Source organism: Trichoderma camerunense (assembly GCF_050948025.1).
Source record: "Trichoderma camerunense strain CBS 138272 chromosome Unknown V8C40scaffold_1, whole genome shotgun sequence".
Lineage (NCBI taxonomy): Eukaryota > Fungi > Ascomycota > Sordariomycetes > Hypocreales > Hypocreaceae > Trichoderma > Trichoderma camerunense.
The window spans coordinates 182,756-199,586 of NW_028145369.1; the positions used below are offsets into that span (position 1 = coordinate 182,756).

The 16,831-nt window shown below is 49.5% G+C and overlaps 7 protein-coding genes across 7 annotated transcripts; 3 read left to right on the plus strand and 4 right to left on the minus strand.

Annotated features, from left to right (window-relative positions):
• Window positions 1-491: 491 nt before the first annotated feature.
• On the plus strand, window positions 492-1,403 carry V8C40DRAFT_260005 (uncharacterized protein; the record flags this gene model as incomplete). The annotated part of the gene is made up of 1 exon (XM_083219089.1): window positions 492-1,403. The coding sequence occupies one exon, from the start codon at window positions 492-494 to the stop codon at window positions 1,401-1,403; it is 912 nt and encodes a 303-aa protein (XP_083078625.1).
• Window positions 1,404-1,562: 159 nt separating this feature from the next.
• V8C40DRAFT_260006 (NUDIX hydrolase) lies at window positions 1,563-2,716 on the minus strand (the record flags this gene model as incomplete). The annotated part of the gene is made up of 2 exons (XM_083219090.1): window positions 1,563-2,194; window positions 2,251-2,716. The coding sequence occupies 2 exons, from the start codon at window positions 2,714-2,716 to the stop codon at window positions 1,563-1,565; spliced, it is 1,098 nt and encodes a 365-aa protein (XP_083078626.1).
• A 393-nt stretch (window positions 2,717-3,109) lies between these two features.
• On the minus strand, window positions 3,110-6,024 carry V8C40DRAFT_228794 (uncharacterized protein). Its single transcript, XM_083212353.1, has one exon. The coding sequence runs from the start codon at window positions 5,816-5,818 to the stop codon at window positions 3,236-3,238; it is 2,583 nt and encodes an 860-aa protein (XP_083078627.1). The 5' UTR covers window positions 5,819-6,024; the 3' UTR covers window positions 3,110-3,235.
• Window positions 6,025-6,269: 245 nt separating this feature from the next.
• Window positions 6,270-6,595, plus strand: V8C40DRAFT_260008 (40S ribosomal protein eS21; the record flags this gene model as incomplete). The annotated part of the gene is made up of 2 exons (XM_083219091.1): window positions 6,270-6,301; window positions 6,364-6,595. 2 exons carry the CDS (start codon window positions 6,270-6,272, stop codon window positions 6,593-6,595), a joined length of 264 nt encoding a protein of 87 aa, XP_083078628.1.
• Window positions 6,596-7,032: 437 nt separating this feature from the next.
• V8C40DRAFT_228800 (deoxyribodipyrimidine photo-lyase PHR1) lies at window positions 7,033-9,143 on the minus strand. The gene is made up of 2 exons (XM_083212354.1): window positions 7,724-9,143; window positions 7,033-7,668 (listed from the first exon to the last, which is right to left on the minus strand). The coding sequence occupies exons 1-2, from the start codon at window positions 9,070-9,072 to the stop codon at window positions 7,122-7,124; spliced, it is 1,896 nt and encodes a 631-aa protein (XP_083078629.1). The 5' UTR covers window positions 9,073-9,143; the 3' UTR covers window positions 7,033-7,121.
• Window positions 9,144-10,329: 1,186 nt separating this feature from the next.
• On the plus strand, window positions 10,330-11,949 carry V8C40DRAFT_260010 (XRCC4-like factor-domain-containing protein; the record flags this gene model as incomplete). Its single annotated transcript, XM_083219092.1, has 1 exon — window positions 10,330-11,949. One exon carries the CDS (start codon window positions 10,330-10,332, stop codon window positions 11,947-11,949), a length of 1,620 nt encoding a protein of 539 aa, XP_083078630.1.
• Window positions 11,950-14,226: 2,277 nt separating this feature from the next.
• Window positions 14,227-14,706, minus strand: V8C40DRAFT_228806 (uncharacterized protein). The gene has a single exon (XM_083212355.1). It carries the CDS (start codon window positions 14,664-14,666, stop codon window positions 14,343-14,345), a length of 324 nt encoding a protein of 107 aa, XP_083078631.1. The 5' UTR covers window positions 14,667-14,706; the 3' UTR covers window positions 14,227-14,342.
• Window positions 14,707-16,831: the final 2,125 nt, after the last annotated feature.

A 16,831-nucleotide genomic window follows, 5' to 3' on the forward strand; every position in this document is an offset into this window, starting at 1 on the left:
AAATGTGCCCTCAATCTAACTTGATGCTCCCTCTCTGTCTCCTGCTTGATAATTCTCTTCAAACAAATCGCCCAATCCCAGTCTTCAGTTCTTCAAATAGCTGGGAATGATTTCCCTTCTCCCTCTAGGGAAACTTCGGACAGAGATTCCCTGCCTATTATATCAGGCCGCGATGCTCTTCATCACGGGTGGTGGCATGAGTAGAGCACAAGTGCCTCGACCGCCTTGGGCAAAATCCCGATAGCCATAAATATCTTTTTCTCGCTCTCACTTCTTCTATTTTGCGATGACATAACTCTTCTGATCTCTCTTCTCTCTATCACTCACTTTGCTTTCACATCCGCTCAACCTTGAGTAAGTTTACAATTATCGATCCGCTCTCTCCAACCTTACTCCAACAATCTGTAGGCCATCAGTCTGTGCATCTTTTATACAGTTCTCTCATCCTGAAATACTGACACTAGATTCTACTAGCTTCTACATATTCAACCATGGCTCGGACAACGGAAACAGTCAGACAAGAGGCAGAAGAAGAAGAGCCCTCATACCCACCATGCATGTTTACAACTTCAGCAGAAAAGATGCTCTACAAACGAATGAAAGATGCATACATGGCAAATTACCAGACCTGGGACGATGAATCTTGTGAAATTTGGCCACATCTCGTTGAACATGCTTCACTGGCGCCGTCAACAATTGGCAAAATCACAAATCATTGGATCACAAGAAACATGACCAGTACCAAAGTAACGTGGGCACATTATGTTGCACTCCGAATCATCTACAAGGGGCTTCTCTTCAAGAGCAAAAAGATCATGAGATTCATTCGATTCAAATACCCAAGAGCCAACTTCAGCTCATATGCCTTCAGTGAGGACTATTACAGGCCATTCAAGGCTGAAGGAGAGCAGACCAGACCACAAAAGACTGAACAGGAGAAGAATCCAAGCACAACTCCTGCCTCTCAAGATGAATCGAGTAATCCCCCATTGGGCAAACGGAAGAGAACACTTCCCGAGAATACGGGTGGCAAAGGCAACGCCGAGCACAAGAATGCTTCCAAACCTCTCAGACAGAAACAGGATAAGCCATGCGCCGCAAGGCACGAAGCTCCCGATCCACCAGCCGCTCCAAATAACGAATTGCCAGATATTTTGGAAATATCGGCGAGTAGCGCTAATAGAAGAATGGACCACGGGGATATGGATCGGGACCGATTTATGGAGGCATTAGAGACCCACGCAAGGATTGTAACTGAGAACACCAGGGCTCTAGAACGAAATACAAAGGCTGTGGAAAGAAACTCGGAGATATTTGCGAGATTGACGGAGCAGCTACTGACTCCCGTCGCAAGAGACGATGATGAGTGGGCATTTATTCGGAATGCAAAGGCAAAGAGATAGCATTTCTAGCTTATTTATTTTTTTGGGGCACGAGATGAGTGCATTTATTATTTCTAGGTACTCAATACATCTCTATAAGGGAAATGATATGATCCGCCTTCTATTTACAAGTTGCCATGCCTGCCACCACATCAACTCATTCCCACTAATTCCATAGTCTCACAGCTTTGGCCCTTCAGGAGAAGCCTCTTTTTCCTCTCTCAAAACATCCTCTCTCAAGCGAACTTCTACCTGAGAAGGACCAGCTTTGCCAAAGCTCACCAACACCACTCTCTCCCAATCACCTCCCCTATCCGAATCCTTCAACTCAAGGCCCGGCTTTTCCAAGCCCAAGACAACCCTCTTATCGCTCTTCCTGACAAACAAGTGGTACGGGCTCATCACCTTGTCAGCCCACGAGATATTCGACGTGACATGCGCTTTCCCCTTATCCGTGTCCGCCGTGGGAGTCGATCTCAAAAACTTGAGTAGCGCTCTACGCTGCTTCGTATAGTACACTGGACCCTCTTCTACTGATGCCGTAGGACCCTTGAAAAACTTGGTGAGGAGCGAGAGAATGTAGTATTGGGGTGGGAACAGGATCATCTTGTTAGCAGCGACGCGCGAAAGGAACGTCTGCGGAGGAGCGAATAGAGCCTCGGTGTGTTCGACTCCACCGTCGGGCGTTGGGACTAGCATCTCAGATGGTACGCCGGTGCGTGAGATGGGGATCAAATACAAGTACATCTGAGTGGTGAAGCGCTTTGGTACTCCTACTGGAGTCACCCATCTCGTGAAAGGTACGAGACCATCTAACGCGCATTGTTAACAGCTAGTGAGCATTGAGAGATATTCTCATTCAACATACCTAGGTCAGGTTCTGCGCCAATCGACTTCAAATAGTCCGCAAACTTAATCTGACTCCCATGAATCTTCTTCCTCGCCTCATCCCTCTCCTGTTGCGGCAAATCAACCAATCGGCCATCCTTATTAGCAAGTAAAATGCCCGTCTCCTCAAAGCACTCTCGAATAGCACCTAGCCTATACGCCGGGCCATCAACATGCCGATCCTCCGCTCCAGGAGCCGGAATCTCGCCATCATGAAACGCATCCAAATTCCCTCCAGGAAACACATGCGCCGAAGCAAACGAAGTCGAAGTCTTGACCCGATGCAGCAGCAGGACCTCGTTGGTGGGAGACAGCAGCACAATGGAAGAACTCGGCCGCGGCTCGGGAATCGGCTTCTTCGCTGCTTTCGGGTCTTTTCCCTCCTCCTTCTGGGGCGATGCGGGCGACGAGTAGAGACGCGTCCAGGTGGGCGGTTTTGAGGCCATGATGGTGGTGAGCTGGGTGGCGTGAAGATGATGCTCAATGGTCGGTCTGTGTGCTGATGAAGCCAAGCTGCTGACACGACGAGGCAACGATCTGGTGACGGCACACGAGACCAGATTCATTGAAACAAACAGAGAGTGAGAAAGAGAAGCCGACGAATTGGGGGTGAGATTTGTAGGGGGTGTTTTGATCTCGCTGATGATTTGCACGGAGTCGCGACGAGCCGAGGTCCGGTTCGACGGTTCAATTTTGCGGGGAAGGCCACCATCTTGGCTCTAATACTCCGTGCTCCGAGAAATGGGGCCCCGATCTCATCTCACGCGGAGATAAAATGGGCCTGTAAAGATCATGAGTAATAGTACGTAGCATTTGAATAACGTTGCATTGTGAGAAGCATCATGGCATATCCTATACAAAATCTTCTATACAACATCATAAAAAGACTATAGGAAAAAAGAGGAAGAGAAAATATAACCCGCCAAAACTCCTGTACGTCCGTGTCCATGCTCTTCCATGTTTTATTAATATCGTTTCCTTTCTTTACCACGCAAATTCACTTTCCATAAGCAGCAGATACTCTTTGACTCGCACCACTGCTTCACTTCCATGGTGCTCACTTCGCCGTCAAAGCCTACGCGTGTTAATTGCCCGCAATTCAGCCACGTAGTGAAATCTTCCAGCACAATTGGGTCATAGAGCAACATCTTCTCGTGCCATGAAGGGTTTGCCGGATCGGTTGTCCTCGGCACGGATTGTACAGCTTTCGTGATGTACTCGTAACTAAGAGACCGATCCTGAGTCGAGGCGAGCGCCAGTGATGGATCTGTATCGTCCATAAGTGACAAGGAGAGGTCGACTGCTGGCGGCGGTGAGAAGCCAGACTCAGGAGGTGAGCTCGGATTCGGCGACATGCCGAGATCGCTATCGGATTCGGAATCCGGAATTTCCACAACAACTTTGGCGGCCGCTGGTTTGGGTTTTCGCGCCGTGGATGCTTCCGCTGCAGTCTCTGTCAACACCTTTTTGCCTTTAGAAGTGCCCGCCGTGCTACGTTTGGTGGTCGAGGCGGCCTTCTTAGGTCTCCCTCGCCGTTTTAATGGTGAAACAGGCGCCTGAGCAGATGGTGGAGGTTCGTGCACCTCAGGTGAGCTGGCACTATTCTTCCTTGGTCGTCCTCGAGGGGTTTTGACCTCATTATTTGTAGCATTTCCTGCTGAAGCGGCAGAGGTGGTGAGCGTTCTCTTAGAACCAGGGTGCTCTAATTGGATTTTGCCTTGCCAGCACTGCTCCAACAGGGATATTTTGGCTTGCCGCGACTTGACTGCCTTGAAGCCATAGGAGGCGATTTCTTTGGAGAGTTGGGCATCTGTGAACAATTCGAAGGAGGGTTTTGAAACAGGGTGCTCGGATTGCTGCGGATCGCCGTCTATGCAAGGGTCTTTTGGTTCTGTGGGTTGACTATTGGCAGCAGATTTGATGCGCCGTTGTATCGGTGATCCAGTAGAGATATCACTACCTATTAGCACAGAGTCCTCGTCCACTAATTGGATAGGCTCAATGTTTTCGCGCTGCGGAATTATGGCAGAGTCGATGAGGGACTCGTGTTGTAAACTAGTATCGACTCCGTTAACACTCACGGCGGACGCAGTCATCTTGTTGTCCACGCCGGTGTAACCGAATGGATCGTCGTCAGATACCATAGGTAGCAGCTGAGACGACCTCTCTATGATTCTGCTCATCTCCAGGTCGAATAAATCTCCGTCAACATCGCGAGCAGCAGCGGCCCATAGCCTCTTCCGTTCTGGAGGCTCGATGCCATCGCTATTAAGAGGAGTATCGAGATCTATATACTCGGTTTGGTTCGAGCGTCTCATTACAGCGTGAAGCTCTCGTAGAAAAGTAGGTGAATTTTCAATTGCCAGTTGGCTTGATGTTCCAAATACAAAATCTTGCCTTGCAACTTCTTGGAGCGCCTCTGTTGGAGGCAATAAAATTGGTCGTGGGGGTGGAGTTGCTTTCTTCTTTTTCTTAGATGCACCCTTGGATATCCTCTTCCTCGGTTTTGCTTTGCTTTCCCCTTTAGTGATTGGAGCATCTGACTCCTTGGTTGTACATATAGCGTCGTCATCTAAGACTAGCGGCGCTGGTTCCGAAGGATCTGGAACTCTATAAGCCGACGTTGCAATTTCCGTCAGTGTGCGTGGCTTTTTCTTCGGTGCTTTCTGCTTCACAGAAGCCTTGGTTTTCACCCCAGGAGACTGTCCTGTAGGTGCTGCAGAGGTGGTAACAAGCTCGACGAGTTTCCGCTTTCTTAGTATGGAGGTATCTGAATCCGAGGCAATGCTGGCATCTTGCTGCAGATTATCCATGGTGCATTTATAGGCTTCGACAATCTGCTCAAAGCTCTTGGCCGCTTCCTGGGCTTCTCCTGGTGAATGTAGGCCGTCAATAGTGGGGGAATGTAGCGGAAGAATAGTTGCGGTTTTATTTGATGGAGGAGTCCAGTCAAGGCGTCGAACCGTAGCCGGCTCTAGCATGAGCGGCTCATTGATATCGTTTTCGGCCCGCGTAGACTTGGTTCTGATTGCAGGAGAAGATGAGTCAAATGTTGGCTGCTGAGCAGAGGGAGGCTCAACAATGTCAATTTCCATAGGTATTGCCTCGTCAATTTCACCTTTTGTACTGTCCGCTTTGGATTTGAACATTTTCCACCGCTCATCTTTCACGGGAGAGCTCGACTTTGCTCTGAATTTAGGAGGTGTTGCGTGGTGTCTCCGAGCTTCTGGTGTATGGGTGGTAGGGGGGTCAATAATAAGCAGTGAACTATCATCTGGTTCCATGGTGCGAGATCTGGTTGAAACGGAGGGAGTCGGCCCAAAAGGTAGGGATTCGGTATGTTCTTTGTAGCCCGCCTTCTTGATTTCCGTCTCCTCGTCGGAGGAGATGACCAATGCTGGGTTGCCATGTTTAAGAGACCGAATTTTAGAATTGGGTGACAAGATGTCTCCAACTGCTGGCAAATCCGGCGATGATGAGCGAAAGAAGCGAGATTTCTGGTTGGCTCTTTGTGATGGCGATAGGAGAAAGGCATTAGGAGATGCCATCACGCCGACAGCAAATCTCCGAGAGCGCAAAACGCATCTCAGACGGTTGACGCGCAGCACGATGATGTTCGCGTGGAGCCACAGTCATTAAAATCCGGGAAGCCTTCCGGCGCATAGATTGCGATTCCGTCTCTTGTATCCCCGCCTTGTCATGCCCATACAACAAAGCGGTGTTGTCAACAATCGTTCACATCATTTAGTATCCATTAGTCGCTGACGCCTCCCGAAGGCTTCTGGCGAAAAGCGGGGCGATCCGCATCGCGAGAACGCCACGCAGTCACATGACGGGTCAGGTGACGCACAAAAGCCCTCCCCGCCCCACGAAATTCATGGGCCATGTCAAATTTCCTAGGCGAATTTTCGCTGTATCCCACCAAACGAGTCTCGACAACACTTTTCCCGCCAAATCACCACCTCTACATCACCACTACCCCCCTCTCACACAGCCGAAATGGAGAACGACCGTGGCGACATCGTGGACCTGTAAGGAGATTTTTACGCAGCATTGTTGGAGGAATGTCGAAATGCTGATTGTGTTGATCCAGCTACGTCCCGCGCAAGTGCAGCGCTACCAACCGCATCATCAAGGCCAAGGACCACGGCTCTGTCCAGATCTCCATTGCCAAGGTCGACGAGAACGGCCGCGCTGTCCCCGGCGAGAACCACGTCTACGCCCTCTGCGGCTTCATCCGCGCCATGGGCGAGTCCGATGACTCCCTGAACCGATTGGCCCAGCGTGACGGCCTCGTCAAGAGCGTCTGGAGCGCTCAGCGATAAATTTTGCAAAACAAAAATTTGGAAGAGGTACAAAAAAACAACAACAATGCCGAAACAAAGGAGAAGCCTTGGATACGGAAGAAGCAGGTTTAACTAACCTGATTGCAGGGACTAGCTCGGGTATGAAGGCAGGCGTGGAAACTAGAGTTGGCTGCATGTAGCAATTCCAATTCAAGGCGTTTTGGCTCCGTTTCGAGACAATTATTTGCGACGTGGAACTATGCGATTCGGACGTGACGTTGATTGAACATTTCTTATCATCCTATTAAACACCTACCGGCTAGCAAAGTCTCCTCGGACGAGCACCAACCTGCTCTCTATGATCGGGGATTCTGGGGCTACCTCGATAGTCTCCGAGCCGAAGATGAAAACATTTGGCCTTCAAAAAGCTGTGGCGCTCAAGTTGCTCGTCATAGTACAGATACGGGTCAAACATATTTAGTATTTCAGTATGAGTTTTTCCGTATTAATTTGGACTTATAGAATTACTACCTAGATAACCTCTCCCGGACCTGATTTTCCTTGTCTACATTCCACTCTCGAGTCCTTCCTTGTAGGCACTCAAGGCACGGTCCCTTGCGCCTTTATGGTCGACAATCTGCTTGGGGTAGCCCTGCTTCTTCGCTTTGGTTCCAGCACCTCGATTATACGGATCATGGATTTCCTTGTCGGTCAATTCTTTCAACTCGGGAACCCATTTCCGGATGTAGGCGCCGTTAGGGTCGAACTTTTCGCTTTGGAGCAGCGGGTTGAAAATACGGAAATAAGGTTGCGGATCGACTCCGACACTGGCGCTGAACCCCCAACCGCCGTTGTTACTCGCAAAATCACCGTCAATCAAATGCTCCATAAAGTATCGCTCACCCATACGCCAGTCGATGAGCAGATCTTTGGACAGGAACGAAGCAACGATCATCCGACAGCGGTTATGCATGTATCCCACGTGGTTGAGCTGGCGCATCGCAGCGTCGACAATGGGAAACCCAGTCCGTCCCTCGCACCATGCCGCAAAATGATCTTTATCATAGGACCACCTGATGTTTGAATACTCGGGTTTGAACGGCTTGTTCATGCTGATTTGTTCTTAGTAATTTTGCATTCATTAGGAATCTTTCTAATCGCACTTACCACACATATGGCCAATTGACAAGAACGTGCTTGTAAAAGTCTCGCCAAGCGACTTCGCTGATCCAGACTTGGATGCCCTGATGCCCGCCGTCCAATTTCTTGGTTTTATTCCTGTCTCTGGCCGTTCGAACACACGTCCTTGAACTGATTGTCCCGCTTGCAAGGTGGACAGACAGGCAAGATGTGCCCTCATCTCCAGGAATGTTTCGCTCATCGTGATAGTGGCCAATTGCCTCTTCGCAGAAATTTTCCAGCCTGGACATGGCTTCGTGCTCACCACATGGCCACAGAGCGCGAAATCTCTTCTTCTCTTCGTCACTGAGCCGTTTATTCTCTGGTGCGTCGGGAATGCGACAGTCAAAAAGCTTCTGAAACGTTTGCCGCACTCCATCTGGATTCTTCTCAGGGCGATCATAAAGCTCTAAGAGATCTAGATTCTCGTGTATATGCGCCATCCAGGCTCGGTACCAAGGGGTGTATACGGCGTATTGCTTGCCAGAGCCGCTATGAAGCTCTCCCGGAGGCACGACGCACGTATCGTGGACAACTTCAAACGACTTGCCATTTTCTGCAAAGTGGCGGATCATCTGAGCTTCTCGTCGCAGCTCATCAACTTCGTATTCCATATTGCCAAAGAGGTGGTTACTGCCCCATTCTTCCATAAGCTCTAAAATGCGATGTGGAATGCGTTTCCTCTTGTCCACTGTTTCCACATACAGGGGAATATCTAGGGCTGCCAAATCATCTTTCAGGACGCTCAACGTCCTAAGCATAAAGTCTACCCTGACGGGCGAAGTGAAATGAGCCTCAAAGTCTTGAGGGCTCACAATATACATGCAAATAAGAGGAACATTTGCCTCTTTCGCCTTGGCACTGGCCAGTGCAAGTGACCGATTGTCGGTATGTCGTAGATCCATCTTGAACCAATGAACCACTGCGTCCTTGGGCTTGACTTGTTTACGAGCATCAGTCGTTTCTTCCAAAGCCGCAACAAGCGCTTCAATTGGTCGAGTGATTTCATCAGAATTGTAAGCACGAGCTCGAGAGTTGCTCATCTCATGTGGGTAAAACTGCCGTAGCACGATGCCAAATTCTTCAGCTTCTCCTGCGAACGGATGGGGCTGTCGAAGAACATCTCCGTTGTTGGTCTCATGCTTTGGCTTTTTGGCACTGGATCCGTTGGTTTTGGCTCCAGGAGAAGCTGTCTTGCGTTTTGCACCCTTTGGAGCCATGGTGGAGAACTTGAGTGTCGATGAAGTAATTCGAGTTTGTGAGAAAAGTGGTTGCAAATAATTTCTGGTGCTTATTCGAGATGATCGGCTTACAGCGTGGAAGCTCTTGAAGAACATGTACAGTTAGTTAGGTCTGTAGAAGAACAAAGTCAAGGGTGGGAAGAAATGGATAGAGAAGAGTTGTAGAGCTACGCGTACAATTGGCCATTTCGCGTTTTATCTATTCCATTTGCTTTTTACTTTGCACGGTTATGAGGTATGGTCTCGATTTGGTCTGCGTCATTGGCGTTTGGAGATCGATAATTTGGCTGTTGGGATGCCATTGCGATTCTAGTGGCTTGTTATCCCTGCGCCAAACGGCGAGACAAAGGCGGAGACTGGCAGAAGTGACAGACGAATTAGATTGAGGCAATCTCAAAATACAGTTAATTGTTATGTACTAGTTGAATCCTCTTATTGTTTCTACTATGAGCTGAAGGAGGGCAAATCGCAGAGTCGGAGAGATCATCTCATCATACATGTTTCATAGTACTCGATACTTGATCTTCCACCCAAGGTGCTGTGTTTAGCCTGTACCAACTACTTTAACCACTACTAAGCTGCAGCTACAGATCGGTTTGCGATTCAGAGGAAGGTGCCAGCCCAACGTTAATTGTTAGGCGCGGTTAGCTGCACTATTAAAGGCAAAAGTCAAAAATCCAAACTATCCATCTTCGATACTTTCACTCGCAAAACTGCAGCAATGAATTCACCGACATAAAGCGATTCTGCTCCGTGTGAATGAATGATGCCGCATCTCGACGGCAACCTCGGCAGCTGCCACCACCTGTCCAGGCCAATTGCCGGCTGAGCCCAAAGCGCTACTAAGGTAATCCATCCAATTATTTATTACCGGTCCAAGATCCAGGCAGAGCAAGGATTAATGGTTTGGTGCCTTATCGCCAGACCGCGACGCCACTGGCTGGACCTCGACGCGTTCTGCTTCATTTCCAGAACAATTCCGATTTCAACCATAGGGCGTTATTCTGGAGAGACTTCCCGTGCCGCACTTGTGCACGTTTTGGATGCGAAGCCGAGGGCGACACAACGGGGTCGGTCCTATATTGCTCTGTGGCACAAGGCCGGCATCCCAGAGATTGAGGGGCCCCGTCCCTCTCACGAGCTTTTCCTCCTGCTAGCCCATAGGCCACAGGGCTGCTGGCGGCAGAGACAGATCCGTTGCGCACGTCCTGCTCGGCCTTGAGAACCCCCAGCTTGTATTCACCGAGAACGCCCCTTAGGGCACACGGGTGCTGCCTCACAAGCACGCGGTGCTTTCGACTTTACAACGCCGCTCTCTCACCAAACTCTCTTTGAGATTCTCCCGGCGGCACCATGTCTGGCGACCTGACCTGGCGGCCGTTGCCGCAGGCCACATCATCTGACATACCGATGCTTCTGGTGTCGGTTAACATTGGCACCGCCGCGTACACCGTTCGCATTACTGACACGGCCAACATTTGGGTTGAAAGCTTGGATCGAAAGTCCATCTGTATGAGGGGGTGGAGTGAGAACACAAGCATAGACCCCAGTGACACACCCGAGAATATGGCCAAGTTCCTTGGTAGCCTGAGATCGGCCCTAGATCCCACGCAACCGGGCCATGGGCAGACTTCTCTCACCCTGTCACCAGGCTCCTCCACAGAGGCCGGAGAGAACGGCCTGACCCTCGTGGTTACTTGTCCGCTGCCGGGATTTCAACCCCTCAAGTGGCCTATTCATCTTAAAAAGTCTCCGCCGTCGGCTATTGCTACTGATCTCGTATTGCCTCTACTCGAGGCTCAATTTGCGAGAAACCAAGAGGTGGAATCGCTGGTGCAGGCGTTGAACCAGAAAGACGCAGTCATTGCAAAATTGGCCGACAAATTGGAGGCTACCGGAACTGGTCTTGAGCATGTCTTTACCTCTCTTTCGGGAAAGAAAAAAGTGTCCAGAGCTACCGCGGAAGACAAGGTCAAGGGGTTGGCACCGTTTCGCCAGAGTAGTTGGAAGTCAACTCTCAATGCGATGGATGATTACCCAACCAGTGTTGGTGATCTTGCGCGGAATGTGTTCACAGGGGAAGGACTGAATAGACGTTCCCTGATACAAGTGGACGCATCACCAGCACTGGATAAATGGTGGCATGATTTCAAGGGCACGTCAAAGCTGGTGCACCGGAACAAACAGCAAACAAGCACTACGACAAAATCACAATCACCAGCTGCTAAATCTAGTGCAGAAGATGATGATTTTCAAGTCCAGTCAACTCCTCCACATCTTCAGTCCAGGAATAAAAGCTCGCCTATAGCCATCCCGGATGATGCTTCAACAGAGGACGAGGAGGAGTTGCCGACGGCGCCTCCTCCAGCAGCACCGTCTGACATGGATCCGCAACCCAACACAGGAAAGTCTGCGTCACGTATGGCGAATGTCGGCTCGGGTGAATCGAAGCCTGGAATTTCATTACAGGACACCAAGTCTACCGGATCACGGGCGGCGACGGCACCAGTCCCGAAAGATGAGGATGAAACAGCGTCTGAAGCTAGTGATGATGAAATGACCTCAAATCATCCTCCAGCTTCCTCTGCGCCAACACCCATACCCGCGCCAGCTGCACCTAAACCACCTTCTAAGATAGGGGGTTTAGGCCGTATCGGGGGCACCGCGAAGATACGTGCAACAGAGACACCAAAAGGTGTCGAGGCGAAGGAGGACACGGAGGCCCGGCCTACCGTAAAGCCTCCTACTCCGAAGAAGCTGGGAGTTATTGGGAAGAAGTCTGACACGGGAGGCTCAAAAGCGCCTACGGCGGATAATAGTTCCAAGCGTGGTCGCACGGCCGAGCGTGAAGAACTTGAAGACGAACCCAGAGAAACTTCACAGGAACGCGCTGATCGAAGGAGGGAAGAATTGAAAAAAGAACTTGAGAAGAAGGCAGCGGCGGGGCCGGCGAAGAAGAAGAGGCGGTTCTAATCTGTCTATCCATCCTCCAAATCATACCGGTTAGGCTTCATCTGTCTAACATGGCCTCCCCAGGGATGCGTGTCGTTGGATAACTGATAAACGAGCTCCTCACTAGCTACAGTCGCTCATTCTAACAGAGATATAAGCTGCACAGCCGGCTTGGGCCGTTTCTGTGCCTCCTGGGACACGGTGCAAGAAGAATATTTTCTTGTAACATTCAGTTGTCCAATCTCGTCGAGCTAGACTTGGTTGGGAGCTTACCGTCGGCCAAACACGCCGTCCTCCTTTGAGCCATTTAGGTTACGCTACTATGTGGCACATGAGTTGAATGGCTCCGGAAGGTTCCTTTCTCGCGTTCATGGCGTGCCCAAATGTCTATCCTGAGTAGTGGACGCGCCAGCGGTACATTCTGCAAGTATTCAATGCCTGGAAAGGCCCATGAGTACAGCACTTGACGTGAGGCGCCGTCACAATGAATCGATAATGGTACGCGAACTCTTTTCGCTGGACATTGAATATCCACAGATTTTGTGCTCTAACATGATGCGATTATCTATAAAGAGGCGTTTTTGAAATGGGTGTCACGATATTGGATATAACTGCGGCTGGTGTTTTGTATTGGAGAAGCATCACAAATACCCGGAGCAGTAACCGACACAGCCAGATCAGGATGTTGCCGCTCTCTATATAAGTCCACTTCAAGATTATCATCTAGATAGTTTGAATAGCCAATCATTAACATAGTATCAAAATTGAAGACAAGCGCAATACTTGTTGTATTCGACTTACACACTGCGTGACTACACCTGCGCAAAGCTACCCCTAATCGCCCCTGCCAACATAGACGTATTGTGTGTTTTATTACTTCGGGAACCTACCCTACTCGGACTGTCGACACGGAACGTCGCTTGACGCAAGGATGGCCATTTGTCTTAGACCTCGGCGAACCATTACAACCAACCAGGTCGTGCCAAGTACTGAACCTAGAACAAAGAGACGGCTCGTGTATCAGAATATTATGTGATATATATCATAAGCGCCATCATGTCTGAATATCATATTGACAGTGTATGCATCGTAGTGAACCTTGAGAGCTTGCTACGGATTATAAAAAGGCTCAAACAACTCTCTTTCATCCAGCTTCATCCGCCTCATTCTCAACTGCAACGCAAACTATTATAACAAAATCACCTTTCCACCAAAGGAACATCATGTTTTTCAAGAATATTCTCTACATTGCCATTGTCGCTGCTGCCTTGGTTGCCGGTGCTCCCACGGCCTCTGAGCAGGATACTTCTTTAGAGGCCGACATATACAGCCCACCAGTTGGGGAATTTTGTCTGCCTTGTGGCTTTGTCGGTTGTCCGGCTCCCCTCGTCTGCCGAAGTGGCTGCTGCGTCGCATAGCCTTGATAGAATTGTTTGAGTCTTGCCGGAATCTACAGCACACGACACTTGCTGGGGGTTGGCCGAATATGGGGATTTCAGCACATGAGTGTTGGTAGGGGGGAATCGAATTCGAATGCTCAAGGAGTCGGCATGTATTCAATGGAAGAATACGGGCTTCTCAAAAATCCTCGTGAAGGAAGCGGAACTGGCCTTGCACATACATAGGGACAATTGTACAACGGAGACAATAGTATCGTCGGTATGCGGAAGTACTTTAATTTCGCCATTTGGCTGTGCAGCAGCCTATATTTCAAGAAGATAGATGAACCAAATTCTTTATATCAACATGGATACAGTAGTGACTATTTTTTTAATGTAATATAGTTACTAATGAGACTCTATGATACGAGAGATACCCCATTGCCAGTTGATATATCCCGCAACCTACCGTTAGGCATATCTGGAGAAATTATAAACATCAGTACATGTAAACAACGTGGCACGGTCGTTTCCAACAATAATAAGGAGTCTCAGGATATCTTAAGCTCTGACTTCTCGCCGGTCAAAGTTTTAAGATGCATGCGAGCGCATTGTTGAACAAATACCCCTCGTCCAATATCATCTGGCGACTTCATCCGATGTAAAGAATAGAAGCTACGATGGAAGTCAGCACGGCATCTATCGAGATGAATCGTTGATATTGTTTCTATTTGAGGAAGTTTTTCGCTTCTTGTTGCCCAGACTCCTTTCATTACGCACGATGAGTGGAATAAGGAAATGGGATCATGACAGGTGTATTGGGGTAGTTCGGAGGTGAGATGGATTCCTGCTTTCTACGAAAAATGCTGCGAAGAGGGATTGTCTTCCGTCTTCACGAACGCGACGCATATCTACAACCCACAAAATCGGTCGGCCATAACTGACGGCCGCCTTGCTTAAACATACTGCCGCTTGGTCAGAGCAGTCGGTAAGAAGAAGAACCGGAAATGACTCGTCGAATCTGAGCGATATCTTTTACCGCGAATTGTTGTAGAAGTGTGAAGAATTCAGCGCAACAAGAGCCTCAGAGTGGTCAGTGTCATTCAAAATCTCTTGAATACGTTTTTCGGGGCTTCGCTGGGCCAAGATCGTCTTGCTGCTATGTGGGCTCTGAGTGGGCTCACAATAATACATGTACCATACAAAGGCGTGCATCGCGCTTAGCTGCACCTGAGATAGAGTCTTAGATGTATGAGTAAGTACATGTAAGTGGATTTGCGTTACAAGAAGAACCCTGATGGAGATAGGAAACCTAGCAAAGAAAAAGAAAAGAAAAGAAAAGAAAAAGAAAGAAAACATCTAGGCCCAACTCGACACCCGCCAATCTCGCAAAGCCCACTATCTCTCGACGAGGCGCGTACGAAAAGCACCTCCTCATGCACGCGAACGAAACCGGGCAGAAGCGAATTAATATCTATCATATTACTAGTATATGCACCGCGGAGAAGCCCGCTCGTTTACCTACATCGAGTGGCTGTCAGAAGCTCAGCTGAAGGGCCTAGCCGTCCGGTAAGCCGCTGCATCAGTGGTCAAGTGTCAATGCGCCTGGCCTAGGACAAGGGTCTCTGGGTGGCTGCTTTTTTTGAAGGGCAAAGGCAGTGCTACGACATGCATGGCCCTAGGACGAGGATGGATGGATGCCTTCATGTTCCTGGTGGTCGTACAGCTACGTCAAGATGCAAGGCGACCCCAAAGGTGCGAGGGTCGGGCTGAACAGGGTGAGACGAGATTGGCTTTTTGGAACGCCACGACTTGATCACAACACCGGGGAAGAGGAACAAAGAAAAGAAGAAGCATCGATAGTCAGAGCGTCTGCCTATTTGGTTGTCTTGCGCCAGGATTCCCAGGTCTTGCGTAATAGTTTGGAGAGTTCCACGTCGTACAACATGGTCTCGGCCATAGGCATATCGTTATTACGTTAATACACCCGTGAGAATTCAATGGTAGTTGCATATTATCACCACGACCATCTCCAGCGTATCAAGTTCCCTCTTTCGGCGTCCAATTGCGCATGGCAGCGTGCGGGAACAACTTATATGTGCAACAATGAGACATCTTCTCAGCCTCAACTGAGTGATTGATTCACGCCAAGTACAGTCCTCTGTAATCTCGGTAAAGCAAGGTTAACAAAAGGGAGCAGCAGAACGGCTGCCTATGAAAGCGGCTGCCGCGAATCCATCGAATCGAAGCCAAGAGAGACGCTGATTTGCTCGATCTCCCCAACCGACCAGGATCATGGCCATCGAGCAGGATTGACTGCCTGGTCTTCGGGCATTTTCTCAGTTTCTTTTTTTAAAACTGACGGGGATTAAGAGCTGACGAGGATCCAGAGCAGGGGCACGCTGCTCCGTATACCTGGCACATATTCCTGTTTCTCGATCCATCTGTTCTGCGGTGTAACGATGGGGAGTCAGTGTACTCACACGGTCCAGATCTTCAGCCCTCTCTCTAATCTTTGTCAGAGCCCAGCGTTGGATCTAGAAGAAGCGACACACAGATTACTCTCACGACTAAGATGGTAGCGTCATTACTCAGCCCAACCCTCAACCCTCTCTTCGCCAACTGCACGGGGCCGGCCGCAGCGTTGCCACACACAAGACTCTCATTCTCATTCCTTGTCAACAATATCCCCACCCCATTGGAAGGGACCTGGCTAGTCAAGTCACACCGGCATTGGGAGTAGCTAATGATGAGAGAAGTAAAGTAAAGGAGAGAAACGGAAGAAGATGGTCTAGCAAGGGGCCTCTTACACAAGATAGCCTCTCAACAACTCTCTCTTCCGCCATGCTCGTGTGGGCCTTGCCGGCTTTCTTTCGCTTGGAATTCCCAGATTTGACGACGGTGACTCCAAACGGATCCCCAAACCCACTTATCTGCAGCCAGACATCTTCCTAGTCCCCCAATTCTCTCTCTCTCTCTATGTGTGTTGTTCAATGGCAGCCGATAACACTAACCAGTACACTCCTAAGTACTTCTTCTTCAACCCTGTTCGGAGCTGTCATCTAGCGTGGTTTATACAAACAATCACTATTCTTGGCGTACAGGAATGAAAAACCTCCTAGATGAAGATGAACCGCCAGGGCCAGGCCGCGGAATGCTGTTGTTCTCCGCACATTTCATAGGTACTACTCGTACACACTATGGGCGATACATGGAACACGGACCCGATACGCCCCGGTTATTGTGCTCCCACATGATCGCCGGGGGCATCGGAGTAGTACTTCGTAGAATCCAAGGCATGGGGCCAGTGTACTTGGTCAGAGAGCAAAAAGTCCATGGGACGAACAGAAGCTAACTCTGGGGTTTTCTATGGCCGACGCTTAAGACAATACATGATCAGTGCCAAAGAGGGCCTGCGCTTCAGGCACGAGGAGAAGAGAGAAGGGGGGGGAAACTAACTAACATTGTATGTACGAGTAGACGCAAGGGACCACAAGCAGCAGCAGAGCTTTTCTAGAGCGTTG

Bases quoted from the DNA above. Each gene is read 5' to 3' on its own strand.
- V8C40DRAFT_228800 (XM_083212354.1), bottom strand. From the start codon at position 9,072: ATGTTCTTCAAGAGCTTCCACGCTGTAAGCCGATCATCTCGAATAAGC. The intron at 7,669-7,723 runs GTAAGTGCGATT...AGAACAAATCAG, and splicing joins GTCAATTGGCCATATGTGTG to CATGAACAAGCCGTTCAAAC.
- V8C40DRAFT_228794 (XM_083212353.1), bottom strand. From the start codon at position 5,818: ATGGCATCTCCTAATGCCTTTCTCCTATCGCCATCACAAAGAGCCAAC.
- V8C40DRAFT_228806 (XM_083212355.1), bottom strand. From the start codon at position 14,666: ATGTTTTCTTTCTTTTTCTTTTCTTTTCTTTTCTTTTTCTTTGCTAGG.